The sequence below is a fragment of the Typopeltis vanoorti genome, chromosome 2 (genome assembly GCF_054136105.1).
Source record: "Typopeltis vanoorti isolate ZY-2024b chromosome 2, IOZ_Tvanoo_1.0, whole genome shotgun sequence".
NCBI lineage: Eukaryota > Metazoa > Arthropoda > Arachnida > Uropygi > Thelyphonidae > Typopeltis > Typopeltis vanoorti.
Genome location: NC_143550.1, coordinates 94023617 through 94044166, shown reverse-complemented (window position 1 = coordinate 94044166; position 20550 = coordinate 94023617). Strand labels below are relative to the sequence as shown.

General features: G+C 34.0%; 1 protein-coding gene across 4 annotated transcripts in view; it reads right to left on the bottom strand.

Moving 5' to 3' along the window:
- Positions 1-263: 263 nt before the first annotated feature.
- Positions 264-20550, bottom strand: part of LOC150109260 (uncharacterized) — a 251177-nt gene continuing 230890 nt past the window's right edge. For all 4 annotated transcript variants that reach the window (XM_090406776.1, XM_090406802.1, XM_090406794.1 and 1 more), the window contains 2 exons: positions 14078-14159; positions 264-465 (listed from right to left, as the gene is read on the bottom strand). In XM_090406776.1, the coding sequence (XP_090262902.1) occupies positions 376-465; positions 14078-14159 (172 nt within the window). In that variant the 3' untranslated portion in view covers positions 264-375. The remainder of the gene's footprint in view (positions 466-14077; positions 14160-20550) is intronic.

Below are 20550 nucleotides of genomic sequence, written 5' to 3'. Positions count from 1 at the left end.
CTGAACTAAAATATTACCATTCCTTCATATAAAAATATATTTTATATACATTCAGAGGAAGAGTTCTTTACATAATAAACTGATCTATGAAATATTATATAAAATGCTAAATACAAAAATGTTAAAATTCTCATCACTTGTTATCCAGTTTAAAATATTTTAAATTGTCATGCAATTCATACTGCACAACAGATATTTCAAACAAAAACTATTTCAAGATTTTCATAATAAATAATTTAAGAAAAATATTCATGTACAGTATATTACAGTATATAAATTAAAGTTTTTATAATAAAAATCTATCGACAGCTTTTAAAAAACTGAATATGTACAGATGTTCATAAATTTAACAATCAAAAAAGTGATTCAGAATATTTACAGACAATTTTGACATAACTTGAGCTGAAGTATTTTGCCTATATAACTTTCAAAATTTTCTTTTCCAAGAAGTTCAACCAATAAGGCCTGTAAATGAGCAAAATTTCATATTTCACAAAGAAATTTCCATAAACTTGCATTCCTTTTATAGAAAACTTAGTAATATAAACAAACTATGTTATATTCATAATTATAACAAATAATGTAGAAAAATTTGTGGACCATCCATAATTTGAAGAAATGTAACCACAGTAAAAGATAAAATCATTTAATTAATTAAATATTAATTAACAAGTATCTCATTTTGTGTCAGAAAAAATATCATCCCTGTATAAGAAAAAAATGAAAATTTTGAATCCAACAGATTACAACTACATACTGGAACAACAGCTAACTATTTCAGATATCAGGTGTATACATTAGCACTAATCTGAAATAACTCAAATTATTGACAAGCTCTCTTTCTAAGTCCTCCATATCAAGAAGAAATTTGCAGAAGAATTCCCACTGCATATGTAGATGCATTACATTGTATTGCATAAGGCAGCTCAAAAATGTGTTGCAAAGGTTACCAAGAAATGTCAGCTCACTACCACTTTAAAATCTACACAATCTGATCAAAAAATATCTGGGCAACCCTTTATAGCAGTGGATATGGCTATATACATCACGGTCATGCTTATACAGTATAAAAGGAAGCACGGGACTTGCAATCTTCATAGACATATATTAATATTAATAGTCAAATGGGCTATTGTCATGTCAAAAGTCACTGAAGAGATCAGTGACTTTTGACATGGCACTATCATAGGATGCCACTTTTGCAACAACTCAATTTGGGAATATTTTGCCCTGATCAACTGTATGTAATATTACTTTGTGAAGTGAAAATGCCTAGGAGCAATAACAGCACATGTGATAACCATATAAAATCACAGAGTGGAACTACTGATTGCCGAGGCATGTGGTGCAAAAAAAAAAAAAAAAAAAAAATTCACCTGTCCTTGGTTGAAACATTCACCACCAAGTTCCAAAATGCCTTTGCAAGCAATTTCTGTTCTTCCATTTTTAAATAAAGTTACATAATTTTGCTAAGCAACTATTTAGCAAAATTAATCCAAATAAAAATAATAAATGATTATTCTTAAACAGAATAATTTTAATGTACACATTTTTGTAACATTATTATTACACAGGCATCCTCATGGAGTCTGTAGACTCACTGAGGTAGACCTTAAACATTCCACTAAGCACTAACAAACATTCACACCAGGGGCGGCTCGTCTATAGGGGATGGGCCCCCCACCTATATTTCTATAACTAGCCCAGCAATTGTAGTTTTAAAAAATATGTTTCTTATAATTATTTTTTTATCTATTTCCAATACGTTTTATTGTTTAATAAAAAAATTACTGTAGTATTTTGTGGCAATATTGTATAATGCGACTTAGTATGATCTCTGGGGTCAGCCACGGCTGGCCCTATTTTATGTGCAGAACACAGGGCATGTGTGAGGCAAGTGCACTAGCGATCGTGTTTGTTTACCAGGCGCAACGCTTATCTTGGGGCCAGTTCGGTCTGGCCCAGTCACTGTGTTTGTACGTAAATAGCGGACGATTCTTTAATTATCTTATTATTTATTCTCGTTGTTGATCTGTTTTATTGTTGTCGCTTTTTGTAATAATTTATTTTAAAGTTTAAATTTTTATTACGTCCATAAACAATACATTTTAACTATGAACAAAATCAATAGTTTATTGGAAAAACGTTTCTCGGAATCTCAGAAGTTTTGACATTGATTTATAAAATAAATAATAATAGAAATAATAACTTTTTTGTTTTAACACTTGAAAAATGAAAACATTTTGCAGGGTGGCCAGCTGGAGTCGAACCGGCATCTTTGGATTTCACTGCTCTAGTCTGTTGAGCTTTTTTTTTGCTATAGTCTGTTGAGCTATGTCCACAACTGCAAATCTTTCAAGTTTTCGTGTTATTAATACGTTGAGCCCATATATGTTACGTCCTAACAATTTTAAAAAATTAATAGCTCAATGCATCAGTAGATTCTGACTAAACATTATTGTAATAGAAATAACTATAAATCAATAATAGAACCCACTATATAAATATAAAAAATGAAGCTGTTTTTGGCCCCTGGCCCCACCTGTTTCTATTGTCACCAGCAGCCACTGATTCACACAATGCTCATTATAGTTCACTTTGAACTCATTCACTGAGAAAGCACTCACGACTAACTCTAGTAACCCATTAGAAGCAAAAAAAAAAAAGTCTAGTTCTCCACTCTTTCTCAATTTCCAGAAATGATCCATAGTTCTTCCATCAGTCATGTACTGAAACAATATTTCCTCGTACAAATCCTATAATAATCTTTAAGTAACTTATATAAGAAAAAGATAAAGATATATATCTTTATCTGAGAGGAGACCTCCACATAGCCTTTAAAGGAATGTGGAGAACCAACCAGGGCTTTTGACCTAATGTTCAATCCTCACCTTCTTATGGTGAACCCTATTAGGTATCTATCTGGATACTGAATGAACGAGGATGGACTGGCAATTTGGGATTTAGCTGACCAAATTGTATTTTTATTGGCTTAAACCACAATATAAAATGATGGTACAACATGAAAGAATTTCATGCTGGCTGGGACGTTGCCCAGTTAAACAAGCCCCACCCCCTATTGTTTTTGCCAGGGAACCAGGGCGAACAGCAAAAAAGTCAACTACTGGAACAAATCCTAAAGCACACCTCAACTCAACATTACCAGAGTTCAAGATTGGTACTATCAACATAAGAAACACGAATGGCAAAGAAATGGAGCTAGCTGCTGAGGAATTGGATAAGTACCAGATTGACATAACAGAGGTGACTGAAACAAAAATGGCAAAAACTGGTGAGATCTTTCCGAGCAATAAATACAAAATGTTATATTCAGGCAATAACAATCAAGGAAAAGAAGGAGTAGTCATAGTATATTCAACACTAAATACAAAGCTAATCTTCTTGAATGGCAGGCAATATTAAGTAGAGTGATGTGGACAAATATCAGAATGGGGAACTGGATAATGAGACTTATTTGCACCTATGGTCCCACAGAAGGTGCTACTAAGGTAGAAGTGGAGAAATGTTTTGAGGCTTTAGAGAAAGCAGCTGAAACAATGAAAAATTAATCCTTGTTGTGGATCTAAATAGCAGAGCAGGAAATAATTATCAGACATACAAAAATATTTTGGGAAAATTTGAAGAAAAGAGCAAAGCTAATAATAATGGCAAATACCTGTTGGATGTCTGCTCAGGACATGGACTAGTTATTACTAACACAATGTTCCAACATAAAAATGTGCAAAAATCCACATGGAGAGAAGAGGCAAGGAATAAGAAAAGTCTCATTGACAATGTTATTGTAATAGTGATGTTTTCTCTCTGGTGCAAGACACTAGAGTGTACAGAGGATTTGAAATTGGAAGTGATCACAATTTAGTCTTGAGCAGGATAAAATTGAATTTCACGTTGAAAAGAAGAACATATAAGAAAGTAGTTTTTTTTAGCTCTAATTCTAATTCTTCATTAGATTAGAGCTCTGAATTCTTCACTGCTTTTAGGTGGTTTAGTTTGGGTAAGAACACCAGCTACATCCAGTCTGACATATTATTATTAGACACCTTCAGGGAGTCCAAAAACTCATCGAGGGAGAATGTGCCATCTCCTTCTAACTACTAACCGCGCTCAAACCTGCTTAACTTTTTGCGAGCCATTGGTAGCAGAGGCTCTACCAATCGACCAACCTTTGCTGGCATATTGTTGACTATAGTTGGCAAGGTTGGGGACACCACGTTCCACCTGTATCATTGTTTCTTCAGAAGGGATTTTTTTTTCAGTGCTACAGTGAAGTTGTGGTCTAGCATGAGTACACTGATTGCTTCAGGGTAAGGGATGACAGGTTTATTATTGTGTTGAGCGGTAGTTGAGGTTTGCAAGCTGAGTTCTTTTGTAAACTTTCGAATTTTTGATGTGCCAACAACATATTTTTTGGAATTCCTTTTCTGCTGAAGCATTTGAGATGTTCGAAAGGATAATCCAAAGGTTGCTGTTCAGCATGGTGGCAAGTTCTTCTTCTAGCACATTAATAGCCTCCTTGGTGTTGGCCAAGAGAATGTAGGTGGCGGCAATCTGCTCCCGTAATAGAGCGAAGCTAGTGCATCTATATATGCAGAAAGCTTTAGGTGAAGTGAATTGGTGTTTAAATTTTAGGCAATTAGGGATCACATTATTATCCTGGCAGCGTTTTAGAAAGGCTAATTGATTTAGTTGTCTACAGATCTTCAGTTTTAACTCGAGGTATTGACAGGCCTTGCATGCGATGGAATCTCCGTGGATTATTGTAATTCTTGTAGATAAACTTATATGTCAGTAATCCATAACTGTCAGATTTTAGTGAAAGACAATGTATACTAAAATATTAAATAAAAAACTTTAATTGATACTTTCTATATTTCGATAATGTTACATTACCATCTTCAGGGAACATAAAAATAATGATATGTGCATGCACATATCATTATTTTTTAAACATGACTGAAGAAAACAAAGTTGGTCCTCGAGTTCTATAGGTGCCTCCTAGTGGACAAAATTGGGTTGTCTTGGCTGTTGGGCTGATGTTCTTAGAATGCAAGCTTCCTGTATTTGGGGCAGTCTCATCCATTCAAATTTGTTGAGGTTTGTGGAGTTTTTAAGAGCTGAGGCTGATTCCAGGAATAATATCTCATATCAAATATCAGGATATCTGAACATAAGGACTATATCTGGTTCCACTAATACAGCCACTCAGGACTTGTTGACCATGCTTTGGACACCTGCCACAAAATACGCTGGAAGAAAGCCACTTTACTATACCACAGCTAGTATAAATATGAGCGATTATTCCTGGAATCAGCCTCAGCTCTAAAATCTCCCCAAACCTCAACAAATTTGAATGAACGAGAGTGCCCAAAATATGGAAAGCTTGCATTCTAAGAACATCGGCCCAAGAGCCAAGACAACCCAATTTAGCCCACTAGGGGGCACCTTTAGGACTCTAGGACCGACTTCAGTTGTTTTCTTCAGCCATATTTGTTTAGTGTTAGTGCTTGCGTGCACATATCATTATTTTTATGTTCCCTGAAAATGATAATGTAACATTACCGAAATATAGGAAGTATTAATTAAAGTTTTTTAATTAATACAGGCAGTACCCGGGTTACGAACGAGATATGTTCCTGAGAACGTCTTTAAGTCAGAGTTGTATGTAACTCGGATTCCTGATGAACAGCGCATATACAGTAATAATAATAGCAATACTATAATGGCTCATCTCTCTCTCTCAGATCTCCTCATGTCTGAGGACTCGTGACCTTCCTGATGATGCTTCACCATTTCTTTCTCCCCTGTGCTTCTCATTGCTTATTCTAGTTTAAGTCCAGTGATTTGTGATATTTGGTCAATCCGCCTGTTGGGGGGGGGGGTCCCTCTTTTTCTTTTCCCACAAGGTTAACCCTGGATGATTATTTTTCCAGGGTGGTTGCCTTCCCTTTTACATATGTGTCCAAAATATTGCAGTCTTCTCTTTTCAATGGTTCATATGTGGCAATAATAATAAAGTGTAATACTATAATAATAATACTCCTGTACTGTAATAATAAGTTACAGAAACTATTGTGCTCTTTCTTTTAATTCAAACAAACAGAACTTAAAAACATACTCATACAAAAGGTTTAGATAGGAGATAGGAGAAATTTCAAAAAATAATACTAAAGGTTGCATCAATGTCTTGCTTACTGGAAGGGGCATTTCTGAGGTAAGAAGGTAGGCTAACATTAATCAGAAGATGATGATGGAGATAGTGCTAGAGAGGATCGACCTGGTGTGAGAGAATCAGGATTTGATTCTGTTTCACCAGCAGAATTTTAAAGGAAATTTTCTTTTACAAACAATAACGTTCCACAGCAGGAATAAAACAGTTCAAGAACTCATCAAATACGGCAAGTGTGACCCAAGCCCTTAATTTAGATTTCCAAATAACGGGAAGAGCTGTTTTTATAATGCTTCGAAGTGCGGGTTTGTTTACATGAGCGAAAGAAACTGGTTCCCGAATTATTAATTTAATTATATTAATTATTAATTATCCTTATGGGGAGCCCGTTCGTAACCTAGGGACCACCTGTATTTTAGTATACGTTGTCTTTCCCTAAAATCTGATAGTTATGGATTACCAATGTATAAGTTTATCTACGAGATTTTCACTTTATGACAAAAGTTGAGAAATCATAGGAATATAACAAAGATCTGTATTTGGGTTTTGTAGATCTGGAAAAGGCATATGACAAGTTGCCAAGAGAGAAGCTATTCAAAATGCAACAATTGTATTGGTGTCAATGGGGCATTATAACAAGCAATACTTAGTCTTTATTTGAGTTAAGCCAGCAGTTAGAACTGAAGGAAGTAAGGAAGATGGTTTAATGTTAAATCTGGTGTCAGACAAGGATGCACATTATCCCCCTCTGTTATTCATTATCTATATGGATCACATTATGAAGGAAAGTGGTATTAAACCTGATATCAAAATTGGAGAAGTTAATCTCATCTATTTTCTTTATGCAGATGTTATTCTTCTAAATAAATTGCTACAAGTCTGCAATAACAAGACAAAGACAATGAAAATAGGCAGAAGCCTTGAAAATATCAACTGCATTTTGGATGGAGAACCTATAGAACAAGTAAAACATTTCAGCTACTTAGGCACCATTTTTAATGAAGAGTAAATTAAATATGGAAATAGACAACAGAATCAACAAAGCTGGTATGGAAGGAAGTCAACTGAATAAATGTATACGGAATAAGAAAGAAATTAGTCAAACACTAAATTAGATGTATACAAGACAGTGTTGTTGGAAGTTTTTTTTTTTTTTTTTTTTTTCCCACTTGGTTAGACTATAATAAATTTAGTTTAATCCTTTACCCAAGTGTAAGCAAACAAAGTTTGCACCTGAAGTATCTTCAGGACTGAGGCAACTCCTGGTAAAGGTGGACCAAGCTCTCATCACTCCTTGTCTTAATATCTCCCATAATGCAAAGCACATCTCCTTGCAGATATGTATAATGCTATGCATTAAGGGAAGGGCCACTACCCATACTGGTTTCTCGTCAGTAGGAGCCAGACCCAGAGGTCTGGCTCCCACCAGAGGTCAGGTTCAGTGCCAAAGAAGACAAAGTCGGTTCCATCAGCAGGAAAGGTCATGGCATCGGTGTTTTGGTATGCTAAAGGCATTTTGTTTATTAATTATCTTGAAAATCATAAAACAATAACCAGGGAATATTATTCTGATCTTTTAACCAGACTATAATAAAAAATTCATGAGAAAAGATCCGGTTTGCAGAAGGAAAAAATCATCTTTCATCAGGACAATGCACCTGCCCACAAAAGTGCTTTGGCAATGGGAAAATTAAGTGTCTGCACTTTAGAACATCCACCCTATTTCCCAGATTTGGCTCCTTCTGACTTCTATCTCTTCCCAAAACTAAAACTATTCCTTGCTGGTCAGCATTTTTCTTTGAATGAAGAGGCGATTGCAGTTGTAGAGGGGTATTTTGCAGATCTTACTGAGAACCACTACAGGGACAGGATAATGGCGCTGGAGCGTCACTGGAATAAATGTATTAGTCGGGAGAAGATGATTTTTTTAAAAAATAAAAATAATTTTGAAATCATAAATTCGTTTTTTCATTGTTAGGCCGAGAACTTTAAAGACCACCCTCGTACATGTTAATGGGCAACATCAACACTAAAACATAGGGACAGAGAGAAAAACAATGGATAATTCAAATATTATGGAATAATATGGATTGAAACTTTCTATGTTTAATCAAGAAATAAAATGAATATTTTATTAAGTACACGAGCAATCAAAATAACTGACATGTTGCTATTTTCGAAGTATAGATTACTGAAAGGAATTTTGTGTAATTAAGGAAAGCAAAGCTGCTGGTGATACTTTCTGTCCTTAGGTGACTGGGACAGAAGAAACTTTTAATATGTAGTGTCTGTGTCATTCTTCAAGTTAATATGATGCAGTCAGTGCTTCTGTTGGTGAATCTTCTCTACTATTAGTACTAACAAAAGATAGAATTATTTTATTTCTTCAGTTAAATTATCTCTATTCTCTCTTTCTTATTTCTTGTCGAAAAAAACTAAAAGGATGTCTGGAAATAAACTTTAAATCGATAATTTAACTTAAGACTGATATAATAATTTACCTACTCTGCTAAGCCCACTCACAGAGACCTGAATGTTGAAAATGTTTGAAGGTTTCATGGAAAGCATTTTCATAATAAATTACTGATGTCATCTTGACCTGCGTGTTTTTCATTATGAGATGAATTAAGAACTTTTATTATTAAAAGACCATAAGATTTAATCATTAAAAATACAAAGAGCCAACAAGTTTCACTAGCCACTGTCTAGCATTTTCAAGGCTGTACTGGTGTGAAAACAAATGCATCAAGTTACATGAAAACATACACTTTAGTAACTGCTAGGCCGTTACATTTGATAATTCATGTTTGATGGTGTGCATGTGTTCGAATGGTTCATATTACATCATTCATATGCTCTATTACAGAGCATATGAATGATGCTGTGTTTTTGTGATCTATGATGATTAGACGAATAATGTAGATATCTACCTGTATCTGTGGGTTTCTTGTAAATGGACAGTTGGACATTGTTATCTTCTCTCCTCACCAGTATGTCAAGAAAGGGTAGTTCTTTGTTCTTTTCCAATTCCACAGTGCAGTTTCATATGCTCCATAATAGAGCCTTAAGGTCTATTTCGAAAGAAGTAGATGTACAGAGAGAACTGTCACAAATAGCTAACACTCTATCTCTGAATGGATACCCTTCTAACATTTTAAACAAATTGCTTTTTAAAGACAACCTCCAACAACGTGGAAGAGAGTCCCAATATGTGTCCACAGCTGTCATTCCACATATTAATTCAGTATCCACAAAATTGGCGAGAATGTTAAAAGTTCATAACATCAGAATAGTTTTTAAACCAACTACCACGATCACACAAGTCTTAAGATCACCCAAAGATGAGGTACCTTTCTTCAAATTTCCTGGAGTATATGAAATTCCATGCATGTGTGGCCTTTCTTACATTGGACAGACCTCTAGAAGTTTTGAAATAAGACAGAAGGAACATGCGAGGGATGTCGATCCCAATAGAATCATCACATCTGGTTTAGCTCATCATTTCTCAACATCAAATCACGTTATAGATTGGAAAAACAGTTCTATGCCTTACATCGAGAATGACTACAGACACAGACTTTCAAAGAAGCAGCAGTGGTGCTATGCACAGGCAATAATTTAAATAAAAATCAAGGTGCTATTCTTAAAGACATACGGAAATATCTCATCAATTCTCTCAGCTTTACAGAACTACAACATGCGAAAAACTACACAACACGTGGTCATGTACCGGATTCTGACTGAAGCATTCGAATGCCTGCACACCATCAAACATGAATTATCGAATGCAACGGCCTAGCAGTTACTAAAGTGTATGTTTTCATGCAACTTGATGCATTTGTTTTCACACCAATATAGCCTTGAAAATGCTAGACAGTGGCTAGTGAAACTTGTTGGCTCCTTGTATTTTTAATCATTAAATCTTATGAGATGAATTATTTAAATCATTTGAGCTTGGCATATATCTTTATTTCAAACATTTTAAATTGAAAGAAAGTGTGTGAGAGTGAAATAATTATTATTAATTTACAGTTACATTATAGCCCTGGGTATGTATGTTTTATAATAAGCCTTCATGTTATACTTTAATGGAATAATAACAGCATAGAGAAATAATTAAACAAGAGGTTTAATCATTTCATATTTCATCTCAGTCACAGAGACATCTTCAAGAATACAATGTTAAAATTGTAATAACGTTAGACTCTTTCCTTCTCCATCGCAACAGTAACACCCCAGAATCCAGTTCACTATTGAAAAAGAAAAAAACAACAGCTTACCTTTTTTTTTTTTTTTTTAGATACTCTAATCACACGTCTGTCCAATGGTATACCCTTTCTTTCTCAGTTTATAGAAAATCCATCGGCACCAGTAGATGCATGCATAAACTTTTCCACCATCCCCCTTCTCAACAATATGGGATCATCAAACCCTTGTCAACAGAGCCTTCAACCTCTGTTCCACCCAAGCTTCCCTTACAGCAGAACTTGCCTTCATTCACCAAACTTTCCTATCTAATGGTTACAAAGGCAAAAAAAACCAACCTACAAATTATCTGTCTCTTCCACCTCCTTATATCACTTTCAACAGAAAGACTACAATAATGCCACTACTATTCCCTATATCTGGGGGCAGAGAAAAAATAGCCAGAACTTTAAAGAAATATAATCTCTGCACTACTTTCAAATCTCATTTGAAGTTGGCTTCCCCTTCTTTGCAATCCTAAGGAGCTACTTCCTTTTTCTCTATTCTAGGTGTTTACAAAGTTCCTTGTTCTTGCAACTTATCATATTATGGGTCAGACTGGGAGTTCTGCTAACATCCACCTTAAAAAAATATATATATAAAAAAAAAAAAAACACAGCAACTATGGTCAGTCAGGTCTATCAGCAAATGCAAACTTGAAAGACTCGTTTTAGAATCTGTAGCAGAGTTAAAAAATCAACCTAATCATAATAAATATGGTTGTATTAAATTTCCCTGTGAGGGTGCCTCTCACAGGACTAGTCTTAATTTATTACAATCTCATTTCTTCTACTTATTGTTTCTTGTGTGTGTGTTATTACAATTTTAACATTGTATTCCTGAAGATGCATCTATGAACTTGTAGATAAGTACTGTATATAATATCTAATTAACTAAACTATTTATTTTGATATACTGAAATGATTTCTGACTTCAGCTACAATATTTTAAGATATGGTTTATTTATGTTAAGTTGAGCACATGGGTCTGAATAGGTAATAACATTTCCTAAGGATGAACTGGTTAGATTTTAGCATTAAAATAAAAAGAAAAATTAAGTAATACAAAGTGATGACATAGTGCAATCAGAAGGACATTACACCCTTTGATTAAAAAATATCTGAGTTTGATTCTCTTCTTTATATGAGCTTTATCAACTGAAAGTGAGTTATCTGATCTCATACAAAAGTAGCTGGATTTTTATTTCTGGAAACTTGGTTTTTCATCTCCAATACATATAAATCAGCCGAGATAATACACAGAATTTAGAGATAAAAAATATCATTGGAAGGCAGTAGATGGCACTGTGTATAGATGGACGATTAAGTAGTGCAGACAGTGGACTGTATTAAATGAGTAGTCCTCCTATGATGAGTTCCTGAACTTATTGCAGGTGTCATGTAGTAGTAATAATAATAAAATCATTGATAGGATCTGTAATTAGAAGCTAATAATAAATTTGTTAATTTATTATGATGCTGTTTTATTATATAAGAATTATTACCAATTAAAGAATGAATTTGGTTAGAGAAAATTACCATTCTTTAGACCCTAATAGGCATTTTAAGTGATTTTTACTTTAGTGAATATAGTTATATGCTTATATTTTAGTATTATGCCCAGTGGCAGCTTGAAATCATGGGGGTGCTGCAACTTTCGAAATATACATACACACTGTAAGTACAGTGTATACTGTTTGGATAAAATATCAAAATTATGATAAAATTTTTAAAAAAAATTAAACATGAAAAAATATTGTTTATTATCGATAAAATTATACAGTTTAGTATAATTCAAAATTACTTAAAAATAAAATCCATTCCTTTAATTGTAATTAAAGGAATGGATTTACAATTTTTAGACATTACAAATAAATCCTTTAATTGCAATGTCCAAATATTTAAAGAGATGGAGTAAACATGATAAGCACTACAAACACTCTACACCTGTGCAAACTGCATATAAACAACAGTGGAACTGCGTGATGGACAGTGCCGCATTATGCTAATAGCTCGCATCTCACTATGACACGATTATGCTTACGTGCGTAGCAATATGACACTGTGGTAAACAGTGCCGCTAGCATCCTTTGCCCTCCTAAGTGCTACAAGATGGATTTTTATTATTTTTTATACAAAATAAGAGAATTGTATAGGATTTGATGAGAAAATTAAATATTACAAGCAAATATAAATAAATTAATAAATATACAGTAAAACACTATTTTTACACTTTTCAGGGGACTGATGGAAAAAAGTGTAAATAGCAGGAAATGCAAAAAAACATTAAAAAAGGGCTAAAAGATGATTTACTGCTAGTATGTGAGTCTACATATTAGATTACAAAATTTAATAACTGAAAATAAATAAATTTACAATTACTTACATTTATCTATTTAAAAAAATCTTTAATTGTCGATTGTTTTTGCTTTTCATTTTTTTTGACAGAGCGCCAGATTGCTTTGCATTGAGTTCAATGCCTAACCTGTTTTTAACTATCGTGTTCAAAGTGGACACAGAGTATCCAAGATCTTTTGCTAAATGCACACATCTTCCGGCATGCCAATCTACATGTCGCAGAATTGCCATCTTTTCTTCTACTGAAATACATTTTCTGTCTTTTTTCTCCATGTTACTAACATGGATAATCCACCACCGCAACTTGAAAGCAACTTTCACATGCTAAATTATGTAGCAGAAATTCTGCAATATCAATTTGTACTGTGATTGAAAAATCACAGTATCGCTCATCACTACTGCAAGAGTGCAAGTCCGTGATGGCGGAAACAAAACTACAGCTGAAAGCAAAGCTATCTGGGAACAGAAATGTGCAGATTTCCACAGAAATCGATTCGAAAATCAGTATTGCCACCCAAGAAAAAAACGCAAATCATAAGAAATAACGTTCACATCAAGTTGTTAATGGCAGGAAAACAATATATCATAAGAACAGGCCTTAAGACAGGTCCAACGGAAAATTACATAAATGGCAGGGAAACGTAAAAACGGGGTTTTACTGTATTTATATATCGAGAAAAATTGGGGGTGCTGCAGTTATGCAGTGCCTATGCATGAGTTGCCCTTGATTATGCCTATTATTTAATGCTTTTTTTTTTATTAATGATCTAGAAACTGATTGTCAATTTGCTGATTCCTGTAAATTGACACAACATTATATGTAAAGCATTTTTTCAAAAAATGTATATGTTGATTCTGTTAATGTTTTTCTTTTTTTAAATCATGTTACTGTGCTGTTGTTTGCACTAGTTAACTTGAAGAGCATGGAAGAAGGTTCTTCATGAACAATGTATGAGAGAGAGAGAGAGATATATTTAAAATAGCCATACAGAAGAACAGTCCAACAAAACAACAGCTTTAATTTCATAAACAATGTTTCATGTAGTTTATCTTTTGATGCAAATATATGACCTTTTTATCAGTATTTTCTTGAAAATAAATTTTAATTAGTAATTTTCAACTTATTGATCTATTAGCCTTAACTGGTTGATTACACTGGGATAGCTCCATTTCCACTAAGTTTAGTTATCAACATATATTTGCACCAACAGGTTATGAACTACATGAAAATTGAGTTTCAGAAATTCAAACTATTAAAAAAAAAATTTATATAAAATTTCAATCTTACCTCTGCTTTATCTCCATCATTTTCTTCTATTACAGTAAATGCATCATCCAACAACTGTTTACCAATACCTTGAATGCAGTCTCTATACAAAGAATAAATAAATATAATGTATACAAGATTATGTGATAATAATAATAATAATCACAAAAAAACTCTTCATTCACTTCATCAATATTTGTGGTAAACCATATCTCCTGTTTTTCACAAACCTCAAATTACTACAACAACAACCACCTTAACTGTCTAAACTGCACTCTGCATGATATGCCTCACCAAGAGGATGCCTAATCTTGAATCTCCTCTTTTTGATTTGCAGTGGCTTAAGATTTCTTTGCCTCATTATGTATCATTTATCTGCTGTCTTTATCATTCCCCAGTTGCAAAAATCATTCTGCCCTCTTTGACTTCTCATAAATGAAGTGTGATTTCCTGCATGCTGAGTATCCCAAGAGTGATCATCTTCCTTGGTGACTTTTAATGTCCCAAACTCCAAATGGTTCCCTTTGACAAATAACTATGGCAAATCACTTCAGAATTTACTTGGAACATTGCAATGTATAGCTCTAGTGGTCTTGATGGCATCCCAGCAAATGTGCGCAAGAATGTGCACCAGTACTAACTTGTCCTTTATCATCTCCGCACTATATTGTGCTCAGCTAGAATCCACAATGCAGCCTATATACAGTCTAATGCCATGAAAAGGAGATAAGTGTTTATGATCAAACTAATGACCTGTTCTGACCTTGGTGCTGTCTACAGTAATGGAGAAGCCTGAATAATAAATAATCAAGTTTTAACTCAAATGTTTTTTAATGACACTAGATGTATTCCTTGAATGACCTCTTGAAGATTCTGCCAGCTATACAGACAACGAAACAGAATCTTCAAGAGGTCATTTAACATAAGTAAAAAACTGACAAAAAATAAAAATTTCCCAACAGCTGCTATTTCTATAAATTGAAATCACTGCAATTATAGTTTGATTATGTGTATCGTTAGGCATGTTACATGCAGTCTCTTCATCATCATCATCATCATCATCAAATTCCTGCCATGTACCCTCAAGGGGTGTACAGGATATGACAGTACTACATGAAAAAATTACATCATCACTAACTTCCTATCTACAATTTTCCTCCAAATCAGTCTGTTACTTGTCAAGACTCCAACATTATCAGATCTTATATTTCTATCGTCTAAGGCACTTTGTACCGTATCAATCCACCTATATCTTGGTCTTCCTCTGGGTCGTTTTCCTGCCAACCTGGCAGAGAACACTTGTTTTGCTAATCTTTCCTCTCCCATTCTATTTAAGTGACCATACCATCTGAGATTAGCTCTGCTAACGCATTCCTGGATGCTGACAATGTCAAGCTCTTTCCTAATATCCTCATTTTTAATATGATATTGCCATTGATGCCATCTGTTCACGCCTCTAATCTTTCTCAGGACTCTCATATCTGCGGTCTCTAGTCTTTGGTCAAGTGTTTTACTTCTGACCCAGCTCTCAGATCCATAAGTTAAAATTGGTTTGAACACAGTCTTGTATACAGCTAATTTAGTGTTCCGACTAATTTCTTTCTTATTCCATATGAATTTATTCAATTGACTTCCCACGATACCAGCAGTCTCTTCATTGTTGTATAAACTCTGTATGTGATTTCTGGCATAGGAGAGGTCTTGAATGTTACACATTAATTCATGATTTCCAAATATCATGAAGGATTGTTCCTTGGTTTCTATTTTACTGAGCAAATGATCTTGGAAAATTCCTAACAATCTGCCAAAGTAATTCTTTTCTAAGTAAGGTATGGAAGATGCTTGCCAATTTCTGTCTATCTGTGCTCCCACCCTCTCTCTCATCCAGTTGGCAGTATTACAACATTATCTAAAGATAAAGTTGACATCCTTGGCATCATTTTTCGCATCTGACTACTGCAACTTATAATGAATTGCCTACAAATGGAGAAGTCACCAACAGTCAACCTTTTCAATAACTGGAGAATTGTCATCTAATCAGTGATTACCAAATATGGGGTCCTCAGCAGATCTAACTATGCCATTGCTGGTCCTGAGCCTGAATGAGAAGAGGGCTCTACTCGTGGCTAGCAACCACAATACATAAAAAATTTTCCTGCTACATAAACTTCAAGTATTAAAAGAAATCAGACTAATTTTGCTGAAGAATCACCAAGAAAGGTTATCTCGTAGAAAGGATATGTTCAAACCCAAAATCTGCAACCAAAATTGGGTGCTGGGACATCAGGAGAATGTATGAATCTAGGAAAGCACATCAAATAGCAAAGGAGATGGATAGATACAAACTACAAATACTAGGATTAAGTGAAACCAGAAGGAATGGAACTGGTGAGATCAGACTAACATCAAAACAAACACATCACATATTCTGGAAACCCCGAGGGTTTCTGGAAGAACATAACAGGGGTTGTCACTCTGATGATGATGACAGTGGAAGCAAAAAAAAGGTGTTACTGGAATGGAACCCTGTATCAGAAAGAATAATAAAAACTAGGTTCAAAACCAAGTATAAAAATGTTACTATAATAAATGCCTATTCCCCCTAAAAAGAGTGCTGACTGGGAAGAAAAAGAAGACTTACTACTAAAGAGATAGAGAGAGAGAGAAAAGGTTAGCAAAACATATATGAAATAGTGATGCAAAAAGATTACTGGACAGATGTAAGGAAGCTATTTTGCAGAGCTGTGAATGATGGAAGAATGAGATCCTTCTATCTCCCCCTTTACTTCTAGAAACTGTATGAGGATGTTGTGAAAGTGAGAAGCAGATTTTTTTGCATGCTGGGGGTGAGTGGAATGCATTCCCTGAGTGGTTTTATGAGTGCACCCACACATTGAGAGCATTCAAGGTGGGGATATGGAGGTATTATTGTAGATAGAATAGAAGCACTTCCTGCATTGAGTCTTTAGAAATAAAAGCTGTACTGGAACTTGTGTAGGAAATATGGTTCTCCAACCTGCAAAACTGCTTGGGAACACAGTTAAAAAAGTTAATGAAAATGAAAGTGTAAAGATATTATGGGACTTTGAAATTTGGACAGATAGGTATGTGGAACATGATATGCCAAATATCATTTTGGTGAACAACATATGGTTTATTGACAGGGCAATACTAGAATATAGCAGAGTAGAAGAAAAACTGCATGAAAGACTGACCAAGTATTGAGATCTAGCAATTGAAATCAAATTTGGAACAAAAGGGTACATCAGTTCTTATTGTCATAGGAATGCCAGGAACAATATCAAAAATATTTATGAAACATTTGAAAAATCTGAGTTTTCAAGATATAATATAATCCTAACTCTTCCAGAAAATGGCATTATCAGAGATATCTTGCATTTTATGATGATATCTAATCATTTCCCACTATAAGGCTTGAATTGGGCACATCTGCCAGACAACAATTTGATTATGTTGTTATATGTTACACTTTAGAAGTGAACTCCATTAATTGTATATAAAAATAATAATAATGTTTTAAATAATTTATGTTGATTCCAGATTTTAATTCTTGTAAAAAGCATCATGTTTCAAAAATATGAGTATATTTTCCATGCATTATAAGTATTTTCCTATTCTTCACTTCAGCACTATCAAGAATTTTCCCATTGCTATCATTACTTGGATAACAATAAAATTATAAGAGAAAAAAATGTACTCACTAATCTAAAGATTATATAAAGAAGGCTCTGAAACACTTATTCATGAACCAAATTTAGATAGGAGTAACTGTCTGAGATGTTGAATGACATCTTACTTAATACTCTACTGCTGTGTTAATTATTATTATTTTTCTCCTGTGGGCTGTAATGGCACTACAGATTGAGTTCTCCTGATGTTTATAACATTGCATAGCCCACTGTTCTTTTTTTAGTTCTTTTTTAACTTGGTACTACTATAAATTAAAGATGCCAAGAAAATATATTTTTGATTTTAATCCTTTATTCAAGTAAGCAAAACATTGTTTTGCAGTCGTGAAGATACCTCACGCACAACATTGTTTTTATCAACATTATTTTACGACATTGTTTTATTAATGCCTACTGAATTAAAAACATTTGGTAGTCATTGACAGAATTTTTTTTTTTTTTTTTTTTTTTTTTTTTTTTTTTTTTTTTTTTTTTACACGTGTGAATTTCATTGATGTTATTAGCATGATGTCTGGTATTTGTATTTCAATATTTTGTCACATTAGATAGCAGTCACACCACTATTGGTAACAAATCTGCTATTCCCAACAACATCACCATATTTCCATTTTAGTATACTATAGATGTCTACATTATGTTCTTTTATGAAATTTTGTTGATTCTGTCCATTTGATCAATTTAATATGAATGTAAAGAAAAAAGTTAAAGCAGCCAGTAAAAGTAAAAGTAACAAAAGACAGCAAAATGTTGGGAAAAAACAGGATAAATGAAAAAACATACTGGATAAATAGGAGAGGAGGGAGAGTGCTGCTAATGATATGATATCGGATGACTTGAATCCAGTTACTGTTGAGACCTGTAATTGTAGTACTAGTAACAGTATTTCTAACTAACAAATAAATAAAAAATCCCACAGCATCAATGCCATTTCTACATTAATTTCTACAGGAAATTCATTATAACAAAAAAGGAAGATAATGTCTGAGCAATTTGCTCATATTTTATCATAATATTACAGCTGAGTTGGATAAAGGAAATGGATATATTATGATACTGTTAAATATCGCTAAAACATTTGATAGGATACCAAATGAAAGGCTATTTCACAAACTGGAGAATACAGAATTGGAATATAAACTCACTAATATTTTGCTGGTTTTCTACCCAGCATCATCAGAACACGATGACTGTGACAGGCACATAGCACTAAACTAAGCAATTATGACACCTACTTCTGTGGTGCCCTCTATGGGTCGGATAGCTACGAAGTTAATTTGGAGGAGTCCAACTATTAAATCTTAAAATTATAGTCACCCCAATCTTGGTAATTTAATGCAATCATACTTGTTGAGGTTGGGAGAGTGCTTCATAGCTGATGCTGATTCTAAGAATAGCCTTTCAGACCTGTAATAATGACGTCTATGTTGGTTTGCGAATCATGACTTGGCACACAGATGACCTCGGATGCAATTTTTGCGTTCTTCAGGATTGGCAGACCATGCTTTGGACTGTCAATTCAGTGTTAGTAAGTTTAAAGTTATGCATTTTGATGTGAAGTGATATTCAACAACATATTATATTGGTGGGATTATGCTTGGAGCAACTAATGAGACTAGAGATCTTGGATATATGGTAGACAGAAAGTTAAAGTTCAAAGGTTACATAACCAAAATTGCAAAAGAGGATAACTGTAATGTCGAAATGAACATTGGCATGTAAGGATATGGAAGTTATTTTGTATCTTTTCAAAGCCTTAATACAACTGTAACTGGAGTACTGTGCACAACTTCAAGAAAAATATTTAAAGCATTAGTTAATTCATATGGCAAGAAGTACTGGGAAATAAAATAAATGGAGTGTAGCCTGAGTATGTTAATGACCTGATAGGTTTTAAAAATAATTGTAACAAATTAAAGAAGTGACATATGGGAAAAAATGGGCTTTGACTTTTAAACCTCAGATATAGAAGCTATTCAATTCTCAGGAGACTTGCAAATAAAGATTTCATGTATGTAGATAGAAAATAGCATCTGTAGCTCATTCAGTATAGACTAAGCCCTTTGGTTGGAAAGACCTGGGTTCAATTCCCGTCAGTGACGTGAGGAACCTTTATCTCGTCTCTTTTGACTAAAGGTGAATTAACTGGTCTCATACACTGGTGGAGGGTTTTTCCTCCCAGTAACTTGGGTTTTTCATCCCTCAAAACAGGCAAACTGGTCCCATGAACGCACATGGCTACAGTAATAAAATATACTATGGCAAGGAATGCAAGGGAAACTGCCTTGCTCATAATCATCTCCCTAGTATGGTAGCATATAGCTACCTTTGCCAGCTGTATGACTGAGAAAATGGGATAGATAGAAAATAGACTCTAGAAGATTGTATCTAAGCAGAAGTACAAGAGATAAAGCTTTATAACCAAAAAAAGCTGGCACCGAGATTTCATCTTTCAGAATATAAAAGGAATCATTGTGATAATGTGGCTTCCAAGAAATACAGTAATTCTTAATCTATCCAACCATAGTGAGAGAGCAATTTGCTGCTCAGATAATGGATGAGTTACATAACTGAAGGTACAATTACAAGGCACTGTACCAGAAGTCAGTTGACATGCTAACATATTCAAGGATTGATTAACTGAAGGGTTGTTCATTTGAAAGTTGGATAACTGAAAGGTCACTGCAGTACAATGTAAATATTAACAAAACACTGAAAAATGTTTTGGGCTGTTACATAAATTGTATAAAGAGGAAGAGAAAATCTAATTAAAACTGGACAAATTTT